This window comes from Amphibalanus amphitrite, unplaced genomic scaffold (assembly GCF_019059575.1).
Source record: "Amphibalanus amphitrite isolate SeventyFive unplaced genomic scaffold, NRLGWU_Aamphi_draft 000988F_arrow, whole genome shotgun sequence".
NCBI lineage: Eukaryota > Metazoa > Arthropoda > Thecostraca > Balanomorpha > Balanidae > Amphibalanus > Amphibalanus amphitrite.
Window position 1 is genome coordinate 64310 of NW_024882482.1, and position 24823 is coordinate 89132.

The 24823-nt window shown below is 48.6% G+C and overlaps 1 protein-coding gene across 1 annotated transcript in view; it reads right to left on the reverse strand.

Annotated features, from left to right (window-relative positions):
• Positions 1–18438: 18438 nt before the first annotated feature.
• LOC122368903 (lamin Dm0-like) overlaps positions 18439–24823 on the reverse strand; it is a 38962-nt gene continuing 32577 nt past the window's right edge. The window contains exons 4-6 of the mRNA XM_043343222.1: positions 19417–19607; positions 18826–18989; positions 18439–18452 (exon numbers count right to left, since the gene is read on the reverse strand). Coding sequence (XP_043199157.1) covers positions 18439–18452; positions 18826–18989; positions 19417–19607 — 369 coding nt within the window. The remainder of the gene's footprint in view (positions 18453–18825; positions 18990–19416; positions 19608–24823) is intronic.

Genomic DNA, 24823 nt, shown 5'->3' on the forward strand with positions numbered 1-24823 from the left:
CGCCGTCGCCGACCTACCGCATGACTGGTATCTGTTCTTGATGTGGGACCGACTGCCACCGCCGGTCGCGGAAGGGCATCGCTCATCGGCCATCGGCGTCCACCAGCTTCGCGTGGGTCACTGTTCGGGCTGCCACCAATACACCGAATCGGATGGAACCCTGTCGGCGAATGCCGGCGGTGCCCCGACATCGACTGTGCGGCGGCCAGTGCATCGCGTGCCGGGAGGAGGCTGGCACCCCCGATCGGTCATCGGTCACAAACCGTGTCCCAGCTCATGATTGCATCCAGCGCAGCTCTGTGAGATGTTCTGCTGCAGTCTGCCGCGTGTGTTGAAAGAAGAATGAACATGAGAAAACCTCAAAACTTTATGCCTATTAGTATTTGACCAGTATTGGAATAAGTTTGGATTTTGAGAATTTTGTGTCCCTGTGCTTGTGCCTGTGTGGAAAGGCATGCTTTACGGTGTACCATCTCAATTTGTGCGGCTGCTGACAGGCCATCTGGGTGCCAACGTATGTGCGAATCTGCGAATATGTTGTGTTTCGTCAGTCGGTATCGTTTTAAAAATATTGACTGCAATAGGCTATATAGCGTATGACGGTTCAGCCCAGCAGTAATAACTGACCATTGATTGGGCGAATTTTGTGTGGTGGTTCGCTAATACATAACCTAAATAGTGTTTTGCCGGAATCGTTTAGTAGCAGAACTGACCGGAATATAAGTAGAATGCAACGGTTTGAATCGTGAATTTGTTGAAACGATTGTTCTCTGAGACCACTGTGTAGCTTTTGACCTGAGAACCACCAATTATAACGACAATGGTGGAAGCAGTAGGCACTATAGGCACTGTAGGCAGCACTAGTTGGCACACTTACGCAAGCACACGACTTACGCAGTGGACATCTGCATCATGCATGTTAAGGTTTACTGGGAAGAGTGAGAAATTAGTCAGAATATAACTGCCACTAAGGAAAATAGGCGATATTCTGAGTTGGGGCGGCAAGGGGGAGGGGACGTATGGTCAGCTATGCCAATAATTCATTCTTGTTATGCAGCTGTGTAAAAGGGCGTCCGTTTTTTGGATGAGACCTTCCCCATGCCATTTCCAAGCTAAATCGTGGTGGAGAGTCTGGAGACCTCAGCCTCGCTACCCTGCGCGCTGCGCCACCTTGCGAAACATAAAGCAGCAGTCCTGACATCTACAGGCGTTACTTTTCATGAAAGCGCGGATGTGTTCGCGCTTATACGAAGAAAATTCTTCCGAGTATGGTTGATAATGAGATTGATTGTTGTCATTGATTTGATAATTCATTGGCAAAAGTACCCTAATAAATAGGTAAAGTAGCTAAAACTGTATCGTTTTTCCTTGGGAAAAAATGACGAACTCATCCTAAGACATCCAGATTATTGGATGCGTTCGTCAACTGTGAGTAGTTCAAGTTTCTGGAAAAAGTTGCTTGTGGAAAATCATAATACTTCAAAATATGCCTATTCTCGAATCATTCATGCATTTATGTGCATTGAAAAATGATTGTAAAGCAAAAGTGTAAAAGATTATTGTCAAATTATTTTCTTAAATCACAATTTACGAACGCACAAAACTCCAGCTTTTAATTTAGTGCGTGTGCGAATTGAGGTCAAGAAAAAATTATTAAAACTGTCCATATTCCTCTTAAAACAATGAAGGATGAATGAGGAAAACGTTTCTTTGAATGATTGTATATTGCTTTTTCTGAATTAAGCAAAGGTACCAAATTTTAAACTATTATTACATTTGCTCTCACAAAACCCATCACTTTTAAGCATGACGTCATGGCAGCCAAACTTACTAGCGCCATCTCTGGAGAGCATCTTTCAAAACGTCCAGACGATAGAGAGAGCCTCGTCTAGTGGTGGGGCTTGTGCAATTTCAGTTAATCTCACTCTGTTCGGTTTCGTTCGGTAAATAGTTCACACTCATGGAGCTGATGGAGGATTTTGTGAGTCTCGTCTCCCCGTTGTCTTTCTCTCTTCTAGGGTGGTAAGCCTAGCCGACTCATCCGTTCTGGATACTTTAACCCTTGCATTCCCACAATTCTTCTGATAACTGCTCTGTGAACTGCTTCAATCTTCTTCATATTAGATTTCTTATAAGGTAATAAGGGGACCAAACTTGGGGGCAAAATTCAACTTGAATTGTGAGGGCGAACAAATGTTTTGTATGCGAGGCTAAACAATGCCGGACTCAGCTTTTCAAATGTTCTCCTTACCATGCCCCAGCTGGCATATGCTCGTTGAGTGCATAGCTTAACCCTCGCCCGTATTGGTGTTTTTCCAGCCGCGAACGTATAAGGGAGGGGGGGGGGGTCTGTTGGACCCCCCTTGCCGTTTCGCCCCTGATCGAGCTAGAGCTTCGCAGAAAAAACGAGCGTGTTGCCCGTGACGAGAGGAAGCCGATGATACCCTACTTTAATGTCCTAGGTCATTGGTTGACCTTCCATCTCAGGTCAATGACACAAAAGTCGGGAAAATTGGGATTCCGTTAGAACGTTGTAAAGGGTAGCTGCTATGGTTTTTTTCGGGGTGCTGATCACGAATATCATGCTAGTTTTGATCACAGATGATGTCTTCATGCATTGAGGCCAGGTCGGATCAGGTCAGGTCAGGTCAACCAGTAGAAGTCCTGCCGAGTATTTGTAGTAGGTGTCAACCGCCTCTGACATCTTCGTAACATGTTACGAAGGCCCCAAAACTACTTCGTAAATGTTCATATGGTTGCTAAATTCGAATTCAGCTCCAAAAACTAGCCTAGAAACATGTAAAACTCGAAAAAAGATCCGAGGTCATCAAAGGTCAGTGACCTGACCTGACCGTCAGGTGACCTTGACATCCACCCTAATGCATGGGACCAACATCATCACATGTTTGAACGCTTGAAACCACGAAAAGACTGCAAACGCGCGGCTAATGCGAGCTGACATACGCCGAATCGCGATTCCGGCCAAACATGGCCTCGAAAAGTAGGTCACAGGTGAATGGTCATTAGGGTCAGGGTCATGAAATTTTTAGGGTAGGTGTGAAGTTGACAAACGCGACGGTACTGAAAGTTTCGTCGCGATCGACCGCTTTTTGCGCGAGTATTTCGCGGAAAATTGAGGGGGGTTCCGTTCGACCCCCGCCCCCTCCCCTACGGGGGAGGTCGAACGGACCCCTAAACACCCTAACGGGCGAGGTTTAATACGTTTGTTGAAATCCAGCGAGGAGTCAACAATAACTCCTAGGTCTCTTTGTTCGTTAGTGTTCTCCAGCTTAGTACCCATCAAGCGTGAAGATGGGCCTATCGGAAATCATTTGCTTGGTAGGTACCTAATCGAAGAGTCTGACACTTTGAGGCATTATAGACCATATCATATCTGTTATGTAAACTTCATAATCAACCCCTTACAACCTTAAGTTCCCACACTCCTCTCCTCCATCGTACTCTCGCCGTGTAGCTGCGCGCGCGTCGCCGCTCGGCATCACTCTTCCTCCTATGCAAATTCCTGCCACCAGATGTCACCCACTTCGCTGTCTCGAGGCGAATAGAGTTGATGTTGAGTTCAGAAGTTTGGTTTCCTGAACATTTGGTGCCGAAACCCGGGACGTAGAACCAGTGATCTTTGATCGAGTACTTCTGGATGTTTGGTGCCCAGAAGCAAGATAGTACTGCGCTGGTTTCGTCTATTCATACCACGCCGGTCGGTTTGGTGACGACATGGACGTGGAGAGATTGAAGAGAGCGCGCGCCGCGGCTAGGGGCTGGGCCACGCGATCGTGCAGGGCCCTCCAGCTGGCGTGTAGCGCTCCAGAGCCGGATTGCTATGAAATCCAAGAGTTGAAAGCCGAGGTCGAGCAGAGGTTGAGTGCGCTAGATTCGTCTCAAGCTGCGCTGGAAATTGAGTTTGATGAGTCGGAGCTGCCAGAAGTTGTGGAAGAGGCTGCTGACTTTCGCAGCGGTATCAGCAAGGTGCTACGCACTGCTGGTAAGCTTCTCCTTCGTGATATTGATCCGAACCTGCCTGCTCACTCTGGTGGGGCCTCCAATGCTGGAACCTCTGGTCTGCCGAGACTCCCGAAGTTAGACCTACCCAGTTTTGATGGGGACGTCCTGAAGTGGTTGAACTTCTGGGAGTGTTTTCAAGCAGCAGTTGGTGATAAGGAGGAGTTAGCGGACATTACTAAACTGGCCTATCTTCGGTCCCTTCTGCGGGGTGAGGCTGCTCAGTGCATTGCTGGGCTCCCGCTGACTGGTGCCAACTTTGCTACTGCCAGCAAGCTGCTGCAGGACAGGTATGGCAGGACGGATTTGATCATCTTTAAACATGTGCAAGGTCTGCTGAACATGGACAGAGCAACTGAGGATGTGAGCAGTCTCCAAAAGTTGCAAGATGAGCTTCAAGTGCATGTGCGGAGCCTTGAGTCACTTGGAGTGAAAGGAGACAACTATGGGGTTATCTTAACTCCACTGTTGCTGAGCCGGCTTCCCAAGGACATTTGCCTGGTTTGGGCGCGTGACAGTGTTGGCAAGGAAGGTGATCTGGTGTTCCTGCTGGAGGTGCTTAAGGCTGAGGTGAACTCCAGGGTGAAGTCTGGGGTTTACAGCGGCCTGTCTGCAGCTGGTGAGAAACCGACTACAGCTTCAGGAGTGAAGACCCGGCCAGTGGACCGGGACAGCGGTCGGAGGAAGAGGCTTCAGCAGCCTCGGTCTGGGGCAGCTCTGCAGGCTGCTTCCCCTGGTGCTGGTGCTGGGTGTGAGTTCTGCTCAGGGCCACACAGAGCTACTGAGTGTCCTGACTTCCTCAGCTTAAGTGTAAGCGAGCGACAAGACAAGGTGAGAGGAGCTAACTTGTGTTTTGTCTGCCTAAAGGGGGGACATCGAGCCAGACACTGTCTAGAGAAGTGTGCTCACTGCAAGGGTAGACACAATGTGCTCTGTTGCTACAAACATGTCTTTGACTTTACTCACAAGGGTGTGAAAGCTTCTGATGCTGTTTCAAGTGATAGTGCTCATGTGGGTTCAGGCAGTAGGCCTGCTGCCACTGCTTCATTGTCATGTGTACCCCCAGTTCAATGTAGCGTACTGCCTACTGCTCGTGTGTATGTGAAGGGTAGTAAGGGGGTAGTTGAAGCTACTTTGATGTTTGACACTGGGAGTGATCGCAGCTATGTCAGCCAGTCGCTGGTGAAAAGAGTTGGTGCAACTTGGATAAGAGCAGAAAGGAACACTTACTGTGCCTTTGGTGGGGGCAAGTCTGCTATCGCTGAGCGTCAGTTGTATGAAATGGAGGTGTCAGGAGCCAATATGGCCAGGCCGGGTGCAGTCTGTTTGAGGGCTATGGAGGTTCCTGTGATTTGTTCCCCTTTGCAACGTCCGCAGGTGCCACAGGAGGTGGTTCGCTCCTTGGGTGGTTTGGAGCTGGCGGACGGGAGATTCAGTTCTGATCGACACCTGTCTGTGGACCTGCTGGTTGGGCTGGACCAGTACTGGCAGCTGCTGAAGGACGGCCTGCTCCGTACTTCTGCAGGTTTGGTCGCCCAAGAGACGGTATTTGGTTGGACAGTCTCTGGCTCTGTAGCTGGCAGGCCAACCTTGTCCACCTGTCAGCTCCTCTTGCTTAACGATGTCTCAGATGATGCCTTCCGCAACCTGTGGGATTTGGAAGCCATAGGTGTTTCACATGATGATGATGAGTCAGATCCTGTTCTTGCTCATTTTAATGCTACAGTCTGTAAGAGAGATGGGCGTTACGAAGTCAACCTTCCTTGGAAGGAGGGGAGTGCTCCTCTGGATGACAACCGTGACATGGCGGCTGGTCGTTTGGCAGGATTGAGACGAAAGCTGGCTAAGGACCCTGTACTTGCAGAGCGCTATGATGCTGCTTTACAGGAGATGGAGGATGCCGGGGTTATTGAGGAGGTTCCTGGCTGTGAGCTGCAGACCTCGTACCCGGTGTTCTACCTGCCGCACCGGCCTGTCTTGAAGGAGGACAGCTCCACTACTAAGGTGCGGCCGGTATTCGACGCGTCGGCAGTGGGCCCTGGCGGCGTCTCACTCAACGACTGCTTGGAGGTGGGTCCGTGCTTGGTTCCGAGCCTGCTGGAGATACTTCTGCGCTTTAGGCGCTGGCCGTTCGCCATTGCAGCGGATATCTCAAAGGCTTTTCTGCAGGTTCAGCTGCGTAAGGAGGACCGGGACGTGCACCGATTCTTGTGGTGGCGTAACGGAAGGGTACGGGTGATGAGGTTCATGCGTGTCACTTTCGGTGTGAGGAGTTCGAGTTTCCTCCTGGCGGCCACTATCCGCCACCACCTGACACAGTGCCCGTCCTCGCCTCTGATTTCGGATCTGTCGGAGAATTTCTATGTTGACGATTACCTGTCTGGTGCTGACACTGAGAGTGACGCCTGCTCTAAGCTGAAGGAGGCACAGACTGTAATGGCAGATGCTGGAATGACGCTGACGAAGTGCTCGTCCAACAGTACACCAGTGTTTGATATGGTGCATGGCGTGTCGTCGGCTGAGTGCGGGCCCGTGAAGGTGCTTGGGGTCCGCTGGATTCCGGGTCGTGACGCATTCTGTTTTGACGGCGTCTGTTTGCCGGCAGATGTCGTTCCCACTAAGAGAGCCGTGCTCAGCTTCATTGCGAGGCTGTACGACCCGCTCGGCTTTGTCGCGCCATTTACAATGATGGCGAAGCTGCTCTTTCAGGACATCTGGCAGCTGGGTCTGGAGTGGGATGCCGTACTGCCAGATGACCTCAGCCTGACCTTTTCGCAGTGGGTGAAGGGTCTGACCGAGTTGAAGGAGTTTGAGGTCCCGCGCTGTTTCACAGAGAGGCCTTGGAATGATGGAGAAGGTGTTGAGTTGCATGCATTTGGCGATGCGTCTCCGAAGGGCTATGGTGCCGCAGTATACCTGCGTGCCGCTCGTGAGGATGGATCATACGCCGCTTCTCTCGTGATGGCTAAGGGGCGTGTGGCTCCTCTAAAGGAGCTGAGTCTGCCGCGGCTGGAGCTCTTGGCTAGCTTGATGGCTGCGCGTCTGCTCGTGTTTGTACGACGGGCTCTGAGACTGCCGGAGAGTGTGGTTCTCCGCTGCTGGACTGACTCCATGGTTGCCTTGGGATGGATCCGCGGGGATCCCAGCAGGTGGAAGCAGTATGTTTCTAACCGGGTAACAGAGATCCAGCGGTTGACCAGCCCTTCGAGCTGGGCTCACGTGGCGGGAGAGGAGAACCCGGCAGACTTGTTGACCCGTGGCGTGTCGGCGAGCAGCCTAATCGGTTCTGACCTGTGGCTGGTTGGGCCCGAGTGGCTGTCCTCTTCGGCAGGTCGACCGCCGTCTGCAGACGGTGACGACAGCGCTTCACCGGAGGCGAGTCTTCCGAGGGAAGAGATGGCGCTGCTGTCGAGATCTGGCAACCCCACAGCTCTGTTTGAGGTGGAGCGGTGGGGATCGCTTCGTAAGGCGACTCGCGTCGTGGCGTGGGTCAAGCGGTTTGTGTTCAACTGCCGCAACCCTGGTCTGAGGCGACAGTCTGAGCTGTCTGGTGATGAGATTGCAGAGGCCAGGACAGCTCTGGTGAGGGACGCGCAACAGGCTGCGTTCCCAGAGGAGGTGAGTGCTGTGGAGAGGGGCAGGCCACTGCCCAAGAGCTCACCTGTCCGCGATTTGACGCTTTTCATGGGCGATGATGGGCTTCTGCGCATTCGGGGTAGGATCCAGCTGTCCGATTTAGCATATGAGGCGAAACATCCGGTTGTGTTGCCAAAGGGACATGTATCGGAGCTATTGGTGCGTGATCAGCACGTTGTCATGGGTCATGCGGGCGTCTCGGCTCTCATTACTGCGATCCGGGGAGCTTACTGGGTTGTTGGGCTGCGTTGTCTTGCTAAGCGGGTAAAACGCAGTTGTGTGGACTGCCGGCGGCAGGACGCTCCGAGTTGTAGCGAGCCAGCCGCTCCGCTGCCCGAGACCAGGGTCACTGAGGCGCCGGCATTCGCAGTGACTGGCGTGGATCATGCCGGTCCGGTGTTTTGTGTAGATTTTCCAAGGAAGAAGTTTTACATTACGTTGTTTACGTGCGCTGTTACGCGGGCCGTTCATGTTGAGCTAGTCGACTCGCTCTCTCAGGAACAGTTCATGCTGGCTTTACGGCGTTTCGCGGCCAGGAGGGGTATGCCGTCTATCGTTTATTCAGACAATGCTAGGACGTTTGTAGGCGCTGACGTTCTGTTACAGAATTATTTCGGTCATTTGGCTCCCGAGTGGAAACTGATAGTGCCTCGTTCCCCATGGTGGGGAGGATGGTGGGAGCGGTTGATCCGCTCCGTAAAGTCGGGGCTTAGACGGTCACTGGGGTCGCGCTGTCTCACTAGGGCCGAGTTAGAAACTGTTTTGTTTGATATCGAAGCGTGTGTCAATTCGCGCCCGCTGACCTTTGTGGGAGATGGTCTGGACTGTAGTAACGCTCTGACCCCTAATCATTTTCTAGTGGGGCGCGGCGCTGGCTTCCAAAGCAAGGTGTTAGAGGATCCGGACAGTGTGTGTGCTAAGGCGCTGTCTGAGAGAGCTAGACTTTGTGAAAAGCGTGTAAATAGATTTTGGTCCGTTTGGGCGAGGGAATACCTCCAGAGTCTGCCCTGCTCAGTTAGGAAGTTTTCAACCCGTGGCAAGCTTGTCGTGGGCTCAGTAGCAGTGTTCGCCACGGGCCGGGCCAGCCCAACGGGCCATGGGCCGGGCTGGGCTACGGGCTGGGCCGGGCCCCCAAATATCATTAGTTAACGGGCTATGGCCGGGCCGGGCCAAGAGCTTTGTGGACTATGGGTTTTGCGACTAATGTCAATTTAAGAAAATTTGGAAACTGATGCAAACAAAACCCACTGGGAAAATACTAAAACTAAACCAAATTTCAGCAATGTGAAAGAAAACCTACTTCATATTGAATTTTGGGAATCTTGAGAATTATCCAATATCACATCATGTCACACATAGGAGGGTTTTCATAAAAATTCCGAAACCAAAAAGATCAGAGAATCTCTAGCATCATTAGTTTGTTAATAAAAGTTAAAATGTAGTTATCAGAATAACTTACTTAGCACTACAACTCCAAAAACTAAGAAGCCACTCAACAATGATGGGCTACAGGGCTACATTAAGTTTAACACTTTTATATGGCGATAGTGAGACAATTCCAACAGTCTTTTTTCCTTCACCGACGGCTTTTTAACGAACAGAACCTTAAAAGGATACTCACGAAACACACTGTAAGTAACGTTGAATTCTACAGAGTATTTCGCGATGAAAGCTTCCTTAAATGTCCATAAATTTGTCAAAATAAATCACAACAACAACCCCGCCCCCTCTCAACAAGGCAATCATGGCGCTATGTTTATGTGGCGGCATCTATAGGTGGTAGTATACACCAAGATTACTTTACTACTCGTATACACAACAGTATATCAAATAAATACGTTTTTTAAGTTAGTATCAAGCTGAAAAACAAAATGAAACAAATAGAAAATAAAACCAAGATCACGAAGTCTGAAAACTCGAACGAAAAACAAAATAAGAACTTGATTATATATGTTTTATTATACAATTGGTCAGAATCGCTACCTGCCGCAGCTGCGACAATCAAGAAGTGTTCGCTCATTTTCAATTGATGGTGATGATGCGTAAAAGTCGCAAAAGTACCAAATGACATTTCAAACTTACCATGTTTTCTGCTTACGCTGCTAGCGATATCCATATCTTGAAAAGAGCCTAACATAAAATAGCAAGGAAAGCAGCAGATAGTTGTCCACAGAGATTCGGTTGACACGTGGGCATGAATTGAAAATAGATTAAATCAGTTTTGCTGATAAATGGATGGATTTTCTCTTTTGTGGAAGACAGTGCTAAAGCTAGTGTCACCTATTCTGTATGCTTTCTCAGGCTTTTGATATTGCAGCATCAATGGAGTGAATTTAACAGCAAGGTCAATCCCAGACATGAGACAGATTCATCAATTCCCATAAGTCAAGCTTTTTTTCTGCTGGTAAGTGCTGGGAAGTATAGAGTAAGTTGCAAATACTTCCTTCAAGTATGCATTAGAGTCACCAATTATGCATGATAATGTTCACACACATCAGCTTGCAAGATAACTTTACTCATAGAATGTGGTTAATATAATCATGTTAACTTTTTATAGGTGTGTAATCATGACCTAATTGACTGAGGTGCTTGCTGTTACTGTTAAAATTTGTGCCATAGGTACTTGAAATGATTATATTCATTGAAAAGAAGGGAGTCATGATTGTCATGTTAATATTCATGCAATTTGAATTGTTCTCAAAATAGTGTAATCAATCATACTTATTATAGCAATAGACTAAGACAATAACTAGATTGCTATTTTTGACGGGCCGGGCCGGGCTGGGCTTGGACATTTTGCCAAGAGCGGGCTACGGGCTGGGCCGGGCTCTGAACCCATGGGCCCGGGCCGGGCTGGGCTGGGGATTTTGGGGCCCGTGGCGAACACTGCTCAGTAGTCTTGTTGGGTGAGGACAATGTGCCGAGGATGCGATGGGTGACCGGTGTTGTTACTAAACTGTTCCCTGGTAGGGACGGCACTGTTAGGTCCGCCGAGGTTCGAACGGCAAAGGGCCTGAGAACACGCGCAATCCAGCGGCTGCACGATTTGGAGCTGGGAGCACAGCTGCAAATTCCCGATGCTTAGGATAAGTGAGTGACGTGCAGCGCTGTGCTCGTTCATCATATTCAGTCGCTCGTTGATGTTATCTTTCACAGTGTGTTAGGGTTGCTCGTATGTCTTGCCAGACTGTTATGCGTATTGGTTAGTTGTGTGAAGTAGTTACTTCAGGTGGGGAGAAAATGTTGAAGAAAACGATGTGCCGCCAGACGGCGCGGGTTATGGTCCGCGGCCGATATAGATGTCGCGGCAAACGCGTGCCTTTGCCCCATCTGTATTTCGTGGTTATTTTTTGCCTTGTTTAATGTTCTAAAATCAATTGGTGTTTTTTTTATTGATTTATTGCTTTTAAGGGTAGTGTTTTCTGAGGTGGAATTTGTGATTTGCTTGTTTTGTGATTGACCGTTTTTTCCATCTCTTGCTTCTCTTTTTTTGCTGTCGTGTCATTGTTGTTATGTGTGATGGGCGGTTAGCTGCGCGCCCGATGTTCGCTTTTTGCTCAGTGGCGAATAGAGTTGATGTTGAGTTCAGAAGTTTGGTTTCCTGAACAAGTATGGAAAAATATAGAAAAACGATATAACTTGCATGCATTTATTGCGAGCAATCACAAGCAGCAAAAGCATCATCATGTGAGTGAAGTGTAGAATTCTTGTCCTGTAAGAAAAAAAAACGCGTAGTTTATTCACCTTTCTCCGATACAGGTGTCCTAAAAGTATGTCTCGTTTGCATACTTTCGCGCTCATACATCACTCACACATTTGTAGACAATGTGGGAAAAGCCACTTATCCCTTATCCCTAGAGCCGTACATAGCATCGGTACTTAGCCATTAACCAGCGCCCTGGTGGGGTCTGTTTATAACGCGACCTGGTGGGGGGGGGGGCTATTTTTTGCCCCCCCCCCCCTCGTATCTCCGAAACTACTGGACGGATCCGCAAAAATCAAACGGCGTTCGAAAGGCCTATCAAATTTGTCGAGGGAAACCAAATTTCATTGACCTCGGGGTCATCGATGACGTCACAGGTCAGGTCAAAGATGAAATGTTTCACCGTTCACGGGTCTGCTAGGGAATGCGCTATAACACCGAGGAAAACGCATTTTGTCGATAATCAGCGATAGGGCGTCAGTTGCCTAGTAGATATGTTGCTATTAGAGGTCACTGACAATACCAGGTCAGGTCACAGGTCAGGTCACCAAGGGTCACAGGTCAGGTCACATGAGCCCAACTTTACTAAGGTTGTGTGATGCATGTTTTATGGCCAATTTTTCATTTCCAACTCAATGGTGTTGGTTATAACTTATAAGACTATCAGGTACGGCTTAGGTCACTTTCTGGTGAAGTTCAGGTCAAGGTCAGGTCAAGGTCAGGCCAAAAAAGGTCAAATTTTAAAGTTGATAGTTTTCCATAAAATGGGTATTGATTCGATGCAGCTCGTCACGGGGAGTCTAATGGTGGTCTTTGTTTTGCGCTACGGGGTCTAGAATTGCTAAAAATTGAGTTTGAAAATTTGACGTCATCAATTTTGAACAGTTTTTTCACTATAACTTCGCCAAAAAAAGAGATATCAATCTCAAATTTGGTATGTAGATGGAAGGCGATAAGGAATATCACATATATTCCGGTTTTTGCGAAATTCAAAAAACTTTTTAGATTTTTCGATTATTATATCCAAAAAAAATATTTTTTGATTTTTGGGGGTCCAAATCCAAAAATTTCGAAAATCCGAGATAGCAGTTTTGTAGCACTGTTGATTCTACAGCTTTTATCTGTTTATCATTTTTCTGTATTTGCAAAGCTATAGGCCTGACAGCTCTTCCCGCGAAACCCTTTTTTGAATCGAAAACGGCAGAACATGACGTCACTCTGACGTCATTTCCGGCCAACCTATCATAGCCTTTGGAAAAATTTTTGGTCACAATGTGTAAAATTGATGTCCGGGAGGGTACTGAAAGTTTGGTGACGATCGGCGCAGCGGTTCTGGAGATATATTGAAAAGTCTGGAGGGAGGGGCAAAAAATAGCCCCCCCCCCCCCACCAGGTCGCGGTTACACTTGTTTCTCACGTCAAACAGTTTCTGTTACATTTGTTTCTCACGTCAAACAGTTTCTATCACATTTACACCCAACAGCAAATTTCAACAGCACACGCCATGTGAATATACAGTCTCTCACAAAAGTACCGATACCCGGTAAATGTGAGGGGCGGAGAACCGCCGGTTAAACTCGCCCCGCCCCCTTCCCCTCGCTATCGTCACCCATCCCCAGGTCAGGCAGTTCGGTGGCCCTCAAACTTGGTAGTCCTCCCTCGGTCGGGTTTGTTGACACCGCCGCACCGTGTATCGATACGAGACACTGAGCGCACTAATAGCTTTTCAGTTTTCACAGGCGTCGTTCGAAAGGTAAATGACATTGGTGCGTTCATTCTATCGATTCCGTAGAGCAGGGTACTCTGACACTTTGTTAGATCAGTCTGTCCTAGCGGATGTGTATAGCAATGTCTTATACCAACGCCTTGGAAAAGTGTACCTATTCTATAAACTCGGTATGTACCATTAGGTTGCTGATATATTTCGACAAGCCGGGACTGGATAAGGCAACATTGACGATCATCTAACTGTGCATCTTATCCATAGTTTTATTCCCTAAGTCACACAATCTCTACAATTGCTCACATCATTTGAATGATTTTCACCGAACAATCACGTCATTGTTTCTCATCATACATGATACAGAAAACACATTAGCAGAAGCAGCATAGTAAGAACAAGCAGGCGTTATATTCGACCCCACCGTGTTCACCCGGTGCACGCTGGTGCTGAAGGAGCGCAGCTTCACCAGCTCCCAGTTGGTGATGAAGCCCGGCAGACTGTCGTCCCATTTGTCCGTCACCTCGGCGTCTTGTCATGCGAGGGTGAACAAGCCTGCCGGGCGGAGTATGTATGACGTCATTATACGTCTAGTAGTTTGGACTGGACTAAATTCTGCTATGGTGTATGTTTCAGCACCTTGCCTACAATGACATCCAGTCTGAAATGAGGATCACCCTGAAAAGGTATAACATAACCAAACCTATCCAAGTAATTTCGGACCATTTGTCTCCATTCATAGAGATGTTTCACATAAGCACTCTCATGTTGGATGCTACCAAGAAATGGAGCAGTATTACGTCACTGGATTGGCACGCTAGGATATCTGCACTTCGGGATATGACCTGCAAGTCCATGCCGCTAAATAGTGAGCGTGAGATACCTATATTTATTTGCATTCCGCTCACCTTTCTAAGTTATGGGTAGCAAGAAGCCAACGACCAAGCACTCAGGTGCAAAATTGGGGACATAATGTTACGTCAAATGGTCTATACTATCTGTTCATCGTCCTGCAACTGCAAGGTGCTACACCTGCTGTCATCCTGTGGGGAAATACGCTGGTGCTGCCACCTAGCTCAAAGGTGCTGCCACCTGGTGTACTCACCGAGAATGATCACCGCTGATACCGCTGTAGGTGTCGGCGAGTCGTTATAAGTGATAATCCCATCTAGTATTCGGGGTTCCACGTAACCTTGATGTTGCCGGTATTAGACGGTTTGCTCAGTTTGACATAAATGGCTACTGTGGATAAGACAACGAAAAGAAAGGTTACACGGCATAACAACTCATACGCCTTGTTTTTAATGTGACGTTACATATAGGCCTACACTTCATTCCGTCGTAACCATCCTCAAGGTAGTCAAATCCTTATCCTCCCTCCTCCGCCACCTGTTCCGGGCTGGATAAACTTTATCCCCAAGGCCTTTATCTCGTGCGGGTAGCTCCCCTAGGAGCAGCTCGTAGCCGGGTGCGGTGGCTGTTATGGGGCTGGGTGGTCTGTCCATGTGATGGGCTCAGCCCCGGCGGGTCACCAGGGTGCCTGCCCAGACCAATGCCTCCCCATAATTCCTATAATCTTTCCGGCTCTGAAATGTCTCGTTTGACCGAAAGAGCCTAACCTAACAAAAACAAAACAAGACATTACACATCATAAGTTCGGACTTCTGATGTGACGCCTCACAATGGCGCAAACAGCACAAGACCGGTTGCGTGCCCGATGTTCCATGCAGTAACTATAAATGCAGAAGTACGACCGTAACCGGAATTCACATGACTAGCAGTTGCCACCACACACTTGCACGCTATACATACATACCTTATACACAGAGCTGCACAAATAAACAGTGAAGACCACAGTAAGGTGAACATGTCAATAACATCAATTCATACCACACACCGTGTCAGAGCTCAAGCCATACCAATTAGCTACCTAAATACGATTGACGTCATCTTACTATACTAGCTAACCTATCAATAAAGTGCTTGGTATTGTCCATGCTCGAACAACCATTCACGCCACAGATGAGGTTATACTCATATACATATGAATGGCATCACTATCAGTTTATATCAGTTGTGGCGTCATATCAGCGTCATGTGCTCATCTCGACCCGTTGAGAGGGTGTACGACAGCGGCTCCTAGAGGCCGGTGGCGCCGTGCCGTCTGTTGTGGGACTGATCAGAGGCGCTGGGCGGCGCCGTCACTCACCTGGGACGATGAACCACAGTGTTCTCCCTGGGACGATGAACCACAGTGTTCTCTGTCTGCCGTCATCCTTTTCCCCCAGGTCTGCCTGGACCAGGGCGTCCAGGACCGTCTGACTGAGCTCATCCGTTGTTAAAAGAAACAGCTGCTCCAGTCTCCGACAGGTAACCACCAGTCTGCGACACAACAGGACACAGGCCAGTCAGCGACACCAGCCGGCCGACCGGCCGTCTGGAGGGGACGGGTCCGGTCTCCACAGGGCCAGTTCAAGTCAGGTCCGGTCCGGTTGGGGTTCGGCGTTCGGGTCCGGTCTGAGACTGGGGTCGATGCGGTAGACAGTGTGCTAGCTGATATAATATTACATGCAATTATACACATGGATGATTATAGCATTGTGCAGTGTGCACGTAATGGATACAACAATAGAACTCTGCATAATGATGTATTGATACTACAAAGTATGGCCTGGGTATGTAAATGTATGCAATAAATGGTTTTGCTGTGTAAATTTAACCCGCGCACCGACGGGGGTCTGCGCCAACTTCGCACCGACGGGGGGGGGGGCGGATGACCATCCCCTTGAGATCTCGAGAACGAAGCAAGATAGCGACAAGCGGTAAACGGCATCGGATACGCACGGACAAGGTCTACAATTTTTACAAAGGTCATTTTCAGGTCAGGTCAAAGATGACGTCACAGGGGTCGAAAAAGTCAAAATGGCGGCGCTAGATATGGAGAGAGTTTTTCTCGAATAACTTTCGAATTAGTCAAGATAGGAACAAACTAAGGGCATCATCGTGATCCTCTCGTCAATCCGCATCGAATGACATATATGTTGACTTCGAAAGGTTAAGGCCAAAGGTTGACCTCAGGTCACGTGACCTCTAGGTCATCATGTATATCATTCGATGCGTCTTGACGAGCTGAACACAATGAGATCATCCGCGCGGCTGTATCTTGTTCCTGTAAGGAGTTATTGGCAAAAAACCTTTGGTGACCTTTGATGACGTCACATGACCTTACAGCTGCCCAACAGCAAAACAGACCTCAAGGTAGTGAAGGTTGATCGTATATGAAGTCATGTATGGTATATGGGGCCATTCCGACCCGTTTTAGTGGTAAAACAGGGAGTTTATTTTTCCCCCCATTGACTTATAATGGGGAGGTCGCGAAATTGACCTGACCTTAGGTCACCGATATCAAAATTCCGAGATAAACGAATTGTAGCTACTAATGACCTAATAACATCCTGCGACTTTCAAAGGCCTCCGACATCTACTGTAGCTCTGGCACGGTGACAAAGTTGCAAAAAAGTGACTTGAGGTTGGGTCATTCAAAGTGACCTGGTGGCCTGACCTTAAAAGTTAGGAGGTTCAAACTTGCACACCATGTGTAAAATTGATGAGAGAATAGTCGTACCAAATTTCCGCCGCGGTTTTCCCGCTATCCGCGAAAAACCTCAGGGGGGGGGGGCGGATATCCGCCCCCCCCCCGTCGGTGCGCGTGTTATACGTGAAACAAGTGCTTCGGTCATAGGCAAAATAAAATACATGGCTCTACATACACACAGGCATTGCTATTTGTGTTGGTCTGGTCTGGTCTGGGTCTGATCTGGGTGTGGTCTGGGTGTGGTCTGGTCTGTGTCTGGACTCTGGTCTGGTCTGTCTGGTCTGGTCTGGTCTCGTCTGGTCTGAGTCTGGTCTGGTCTGGTCTGTGTCTGTGTATGATCTGTGTCTGGTCTGGTCTGTGTGTTAGCTAACTGACCTGCTGACCGCCGTGACCGGTATATCCGTACAGAGTTCACTGGGCGCTCCCAGCTGTATCTTACGCAGCTGGGAGCAGCCGTGGAGGGCGGCCAGTGAGGCGTCAGTGATGGCGCCGGACAGAGTGTCGTCAAGTGTGACGTCTTCCAGGCCGGTGAGGGCGGACAGCAGCCTCTGTAGGGCCCCGGCAGTGACACGCAGGCAGTCTGGGAAACACAGGCACATACAGACATGGTAGGTGAATGGTGTGGGAAATGACAGACATTATGCATATTGACAGCAGCTGCGCAATGCGCATACAGCAAAATACGTTATCAGCACAGTCAATAGCATTGTAAGTGAAACTGGATATATTCATTTAGAGTCACCGTGGATATATTCACATAGCTGGTGAGTAACTGTGCTGCTGATCACTTTTATACGTGTCCCCTAAACGTCACCACACCACTCCGCACATACTAATCGTGAGTGGCATCATACCCATTGACATACACGTCGTCAGCGGTATTAACATGACCGAACATACCACACATACACACATACAAACATATACGCATTGGTGACGTAATTGCCAATGCTGTCCATAGTCTATATGCCTATTGTTCCTTATTTACTGGTATGGTGCAACCATAGTGTAATGTAATACATAGGTATTTATTACACTATCGTGCAACCATGCATCGTTACTCAATGTTTATCATTATATCTAACTACTCGATGTCAATACCCTGTTCGGCCACTACTGCTCACCATGTATGACTTTTCAGAAATATAGCACGGTATGTAATCGACACAACTAATACCAAACAGCATCGTACATGAAAGACATATTCAAATATATTTGAGTGGATATATCCACTCCTGATATCGTCATATAAACCGTTGTCATCACACTACTCTGACGTACCCCCATGACCTGTCCCATGCATATGTTCCCGGTTCACCTCTGCTGGGACGGTGTTACCATGCACGACTACTCGGTGTCATCACTATACCTAACCATTCATACCGATAACCCGTCCGTGTCACCGCCACTCACTGAACATGGTCAGCTTGGTAACCCGTGGTCCCAGCTCCTTGGTCAGCTGGTTGATGACGTCATCTCCCGCCCTTTGTATGACGACATTTAGCCCATGGTCGAGCCGTCTTACCAGAGTCTGCGGCTTCCCCGTCTCCCCCGGTCCTGTCGGAGAGAGAGCTGTGTCAGCTGACTGCAGTCGGACGGAGCTGCCGCCGGGATGGGAGGCCGCTGACATTATGGTATCAAACACGGATATAGACGACACTTATACCTGACACAGCCGACACTGACACCAACACAGCCGACTTGACTGCTGAGCAGTTTTGCATTGCCTGTGCTTATGCGGTGCATTGCTATTGGTCAGTACCTTTACCTATAATAATCTGTAAACAAACACATAAATTGTTCAATTGTGCACTTGGAAAGTATGAAGGTGACCTCTGACCTCAACATGATGATTTGAGGAAATTTATCTGAAATATAATGTAACACAATGCAGGTAGAGTGCAAAACGACTGCAATTGATATACCTACAAATCTGCTGTAATGCTGATAATGCCTAATTGATACATGAGAAAGGCTACGATACCCCCATTGAAATTTGATAAAAATCGGATGCTTTGCTAAAACCGTTATTAAAAAATATTGCAAATGATGCTAGGTATTATAAAACATATATCTTCAGCTACAACTGTCTGCTCCCTTCTCTCCAGTCAGAATTGAACTTATTCGGTTCCTCTCTCTGCAGGACCTCACCGAAAACGTCCAGCCTTCCCAAAGACGGTGGAAGTAGTCGCACCCACTGCCCCGTTGAGTCGGAGGGTGCAGTCACGGTCAGTTCCTCCATACCCTCGGAATTCTGCAGGATGTTCGTCAGCGATTTCTCGCTCAGGCCCGGCGGGAAACATAGCTTCTTTATGCTGAAAACATAGCCATTGATGTCAGGATTAATTGAAGCGGTCATCTGTTGCTAACTATCAATCGTTAAATAAGCATAGCCATAGCGCTATAAGCATTAACTAAGCAAGCGCTACCCTGCAGAGGGGAGGGAGGGTTGGACAGAGAGAGAGGGGAGAGAGAGAGAGGGGGAGATAGAGGAGAGAGAGAGAGGGGGGAGAGACAGACGGACAGACCGATAGACAGACAGACAGACAGACAGACAGACAGACAGACAGAGACAGAAACTGAAAAATCAAAAATGTACACAGGCAAAGAAGATGCTGAAGACCACTGCAAGACAGACGCACAGATAGAGACAGCAGAAAGAAAGGGAGCCCTGGATAGGCCACACACAAATGGGTAAAGGTGCATGGAAGTGAATCTCAACCTACACATGGCAATGCTCACCCCATCGTCGGCGGCTGCACTAACTTGTTATTCTTAGACTCGAGCAGCTTGTTAAAGGCAGATACCTCCGCATCTAGTGCCACTTTGGTTTTCATCAGAGCCTGTTGCCTCTCCTTTTGCTGCTGTATCTCCTCCTGTTGACGCTTTATCACATCATCTTTGTCCTTGCTCGACGACCGCTCGTGATCCAGCTGCCGGGAAAGGTCAGGTCATTAGTCACATCTCAAGTCAGAGCATATGGTAAGGTGTGGGAGCAGAGGCCAAAGATGAGGTAAGCTCAAAACTCCGAGATCATATGTACGTTTATATATAACTATGTCAGGATTAGCTAAGGTCAATGCCCGACAGATAGGCTAACCTTCACCTGTATAGTGTGTGTGTTTGTGGGGGGGGGGGGGGGGGTCGAATGGACTCCCCCTCGGTATTTCTTGAACACCATAAAGATGCGGGGGTTGCGACCAGGATAAATGGTGGTTTCTGAGCCTGGCCGCAAACTTGGCTATCTCAACTCAAAACTAATGTTAAGGTGGGAGGGTCCCTTTAACCTTCGCCGGACCTATTGGTTTTCTACATACGCGCCGGCCGAGGGGGGGGGGGGGGCGGGTACGACCCCCCCCCCTCGCCGTTTCGCCCCTGGTGGAGCTAGCGCGTCGCGGAAAAAACGAGCGTGTGCGCCGTTACGAGACGCAGAGATTGGTACCCGACTTTAAGGTCCTAGGTCAACCGGTGACCTCTGAGGTCAGGTCAAGTGCCCCAAGGTACGGTTCAGTTTTTGGTGAATAACTTTGCAAAAAACGGCCGCAGAGCGCCGATTTTGGCAGCATCGTGTTCGCCTCGCCCAGGCGCGTCGAATGATATACTTTTTGTCCGGGTCAGGTCAACTTGGGGTGTTGACCTCAGGTCAAGGTCAGGTCAGCACCCCGAGGTCACGAAGTTGGTCGAAAGAGGTCATGTTGCATGTCATTCGATTCTGCAGGCCTTCCTGAGTCCATTGGTGGCTTTCCCGACTCGCTAGCTCAATTTGATGAAGAGTTATTGACGAAAAACTAATATGACCTTGATGACGTCATAAATGACGTCACGCAAGGTCAACATTGCAAAAGTGATGCATCTAACCTTGCAAGGAGTACATCAAATCACGATTCTGTGTGCTTGAGATAGTTGGAGATCGTTCCCGGCGCCAGAATAGCAGTTTTCATTTTTCCCCATTGACTTATAATGGTGAGGTCACGAAAATGACCTGACCTCATATGACCTTTAGGAAAAATCCGAGATATACAAGTTGTGGGACTCATAATGGATACTAGATCCTGCAAGTTTCATTTCCCTGTGACATCTCCTCTGGCATTTTTTTTTTTGAATTTTGCTCCCGACAGGCCGAGGCCCTGGTCGGGGTAGGGGGAAGTTACTAGCTGGCAATTAGCCAGATCTTCCGTTTTACTTTACTTTAATGCCGGCTATGTTATTCCGGCCCAAGGCAATATCAAGAGCAAAGTTTACGTTAGACCGGCTCATGTGACGTCCGGTGGAAGCAAGTGCAAGGGAAAGCCAGAAAGGGTGCCAGAGTGGCAGTACCGAGAGGATTTTGAGTACTTACATGTCTTGTTGCTGTATCTTGATGCTGAAATGTGGTAGTGTTGTAATGTGTGCTGTTGTTGTGTTGTGAGTTTCACAAGGAAAGTCCTAACTAGAAAAACCTGGTGCCTATCTTAGAGGGCAAAACCTGTGCGCTTTTGCCAAATTGCACAGGAAAAATCCCTTTGCTTTGATATTACGTTACGTTATATCGCTAATGTGTAAGTGTGTTTGTGGAGCTATCGCCTTCATCCACTCCCGGGGGCCATGCATGGCAAGCCATCTAGGCCACGCCCGGGGTGTCCGGCCAGATAGCTAGGGATAGACCCGCCCACGGTGGGCAGGTCCCGATTGCCGCCGCCGCCGCCGGAGGGACGCAACGCGCGCGCTCGCAAACGTAAACGAAATCACGGCGCAACAAGAACAATTGAAACAAAGACAATCACGATGAAAACATGAGAAAAAACCAAGAGAAACCAAGAAAAATCACGTGTGCAAGGAGTTGGGGGGAGGAGCCCGCCGCCGCGTGCCAATGGTCCCCGCGGCGGCGGCTGGTGCCCGTAAGCTCGGGGCTCCTACAAAACCCCACCAAGTGCTGGGTATTTTGATGAGAACGGACGTTTCAGGCTCCTGTGACGTGGCAGTCCAAATAGACTGGTCGTTGCGGACGGCATTGTGCCGACTCCTCTATTGTCTCCAAGCAGTTGGGGGGGCAGAGGAGCCCGCCGCCGCGTGCCAATGGTCCCCGCGGCGGCGGCATGCCCGTAGGCTCGGGGCTCCTTAATTGACATGGCCAGTATCGAATTCTTCAGGAAATCAGAAAAGATGGAGTCCCGCGCCCAGAACCGCTATCGACGGCTTGCCGACCACGGAACTGAGCGCGAGACTGCTATATGGATCGTTCAAGTTTAGTATTGTGTAGAAAAACGAAAAGAAGGTCAAGTAGGTCTGGATTTGAATCACCAAGAAGAGTAGGGAGCGTCATTGGAAGTTGATTAGTAATCGTATATCTTTTCATCGGTTGTCTTTCAACGTCGTATAGGGGGCAATGCAAAAGAAAATGTTGGATTGTATATCTTATATTACATCGATGGCATAGAGGAGGCGGAGTTTGCTCGAAAATATAGGTATGTGTGAGTTTCGTGTGGCCGATCCGGAGTCTTGCGAGAATCACTTCTTTTAGTCTGGTATTCTGATTGGATGAGGGCCATGGTTTGAGAAGGGGTTTGATTGGGTGGAGGTGATAGTGGGGATTGATGTGCCAATCGAATTGTACTGATTGTTTGAAGGCGGCGAATAGTGAATTTAGGAGGTCGGATGCCGGGCATGGGAGCGAGTCGTTTGGAGGGTCCTGGAGACTTTTCTTGGCGGCTCGGTCCGCTCGCTCGTTGCCCGTGATGCCTGCATGACCCGGTATCCATGTGACCTTGATTTCGCGATTTCGATTTTGAGTTATTAGTGAGTTAATTTGTTTCCTGATGTCGTGGATGATAGGGTTTGATGAGTTGTGTAGTGTGTGGAGTGATTGTACCGCTGCCCTCGAGTCGGTACATATCATGATTTTGTCGATGCTTCGATTGGCAATGTGGTGAAGTGAAGCCTTGATTGCGTATAGTTCGGCGGAGAAAACAGAATGATGATTGGAGAGGCGGAATGATTGGGTGAAACCGTCGATGCAGAAGGCGGCGCCTGTTTTCCCGTCGGCGCAGGAGCCGTCCGTATAAATGAATTTGTGGTCTGGATAATCGTATTTAAATTGGAGAAAGAGGCTATGCATTTCTTGATTGGAGATCTCACGTTTGGTGTCGTCGAAAAGAAGCATTGTTTCTATGTGATTTTGTGTCCAGAATGGACTAAGAGGTGGGGTAGGTGTTACCTCGTGTGGGGTTATCTTGTAGTCCCTTAGAATATTTTTTTATGTGTCTTCTTATTGTAGGGTACCCGTATTCTCTATGTGTTATTATATTATTTTCTGGAAGGTTCGTCATTATGTTGTATTTTATTGTGTTTGGTTTCGCTAGAGATTTTATGTAGAAGCGGAGAAGTTGATATTCCCGGCGACGTTCTAGTGAAGGAATATTGGCGTCAGCTTGGAGATTCATTGTTGGAGATGTGCGGAGACCGCCTGTGATGGTGCGTAGAGCAGAGTTTTGGATACTCTCCAGTTTGTTGCTGAGAGTAGTGGATATATTGGTAAATAGAAAGGCATTATAATCCAGGACCGATCGAATCAGGGATGTATATAGGTGTGTAAGTGTGCGTCTGTCGGCGCCCCAATCTGTGCCGGCGATAGCTTTCAGTACGTTGCGTCTACGTGTGCATCTTGATGAGATGTCTTTAATGTGTGCATTGAAGGTAAGTCTCCTATCGAGAGTTACTCCTAGATATTTGAAGATATTTACTGTCGGTATTATTTGGCCTTGCAATTGTGTACGAATGCGCGGGTTAATATGTTTGGATTGTTTTGAAAATGTCATAGTGGCCGATTTTGTTGGTGCTATAACGACTCCCCATCGTTTGCACCAGGAGTTCACGTCATTAAGGGCTATTTGGATGCGATTGTGAGCCGTATCGACACTGTGATGGGTGGCCCAGAGGGCCAGGTCGTCGGCATACATTGAATATTCTACGTTGTGGGCTGTTTGACTTATGTTATTAAATATATCATTGATGAAAATAAGGAAGAGTGTCGGGGAGAGCGGACTCCCCTGTGGGACTCCGTGGTCCATTTTGCGTGTGGGTGAGCATATGTTGCCTATTCTTACTTTGAAGGTTCTGTTTTCCAAGAAATTACTTATAAAGGCAGCCATTCTGCCCTTAACCCGCGCACCGACGGGGGTCTGCGCCAACTTCGCACCGACGGGGGGGGGGGGGGGCGGATGACCGCCCCCCCCTGAGATCTTGAGAACGAAGCAAGATAGCGACAAGCGGTAAACGGCATCGGATACGCACGGCCAAGATCTACAATTTTTACAAAGGTCATTTTCAGGTCAGGTCAAACATGACGTCACAGGGGTCGAAAAAGTCAAAATGGCGGCGCTAGATATGGAGAGAGTTTTTCTCGAATAACTTTCGGATTAGCCAAGATAGGAACAAACTAAGGGCATCATCGTGATCCTCTCGTCAATCCGCATCGAATGATATATATGTTGACCTCGAAAGGTCAAGGTCAAAGGTTGACCTCAGGTCACGTGACCTCGAGGTCATCATGTATATCATTCGATGCGTCTTGACGAGCTGAACACAATGAGACCATCCACGCGTCTGTATCTTGTTCCTGTACGGAGTTATTGGCCAAAAACCTTTGGTGACCTTTGATGACGTCACATGACCTCACAGCTGCCCAACAGCAAAACAGACCTCAAGGTAGTGAAGGTTGATCGTATATGAAGTCATGTATGGTATATGGGGCCACTCCGACCCGTTTTAGTGGTAAAAACAGGGAGTTGATTTTTCCCCCATTGACTTATAATGGGGAGGTCGCGAAATTGACCTGACCTTAGGTCACCGATATCAAAATTCCGAGATATACAAATTGTAGCTACTAATGACCTAATAATATCCTGCGACTTTCAAAGGCCTCCGACATCTACTGTAGCTCTGGCACGGTGACAAAGTTGCAAAAAAGCGACTTGAGGTTGGGTCATTCAAAGTGACCTGGTGACCTGACCTTTAAAGGTGGGAGGTTCAAACTTGCACACCATGTGTAAAATTAATGAGGTTATAGTCATACCAAATTTCGCGGCGCTACGCGCCGCGGTTTTCCCGCTATTCGCGAAAAACCTCAGGGGGGGGGGGCGGATATCCGCCCCCCCCCCCCGTCGGTGCGCGG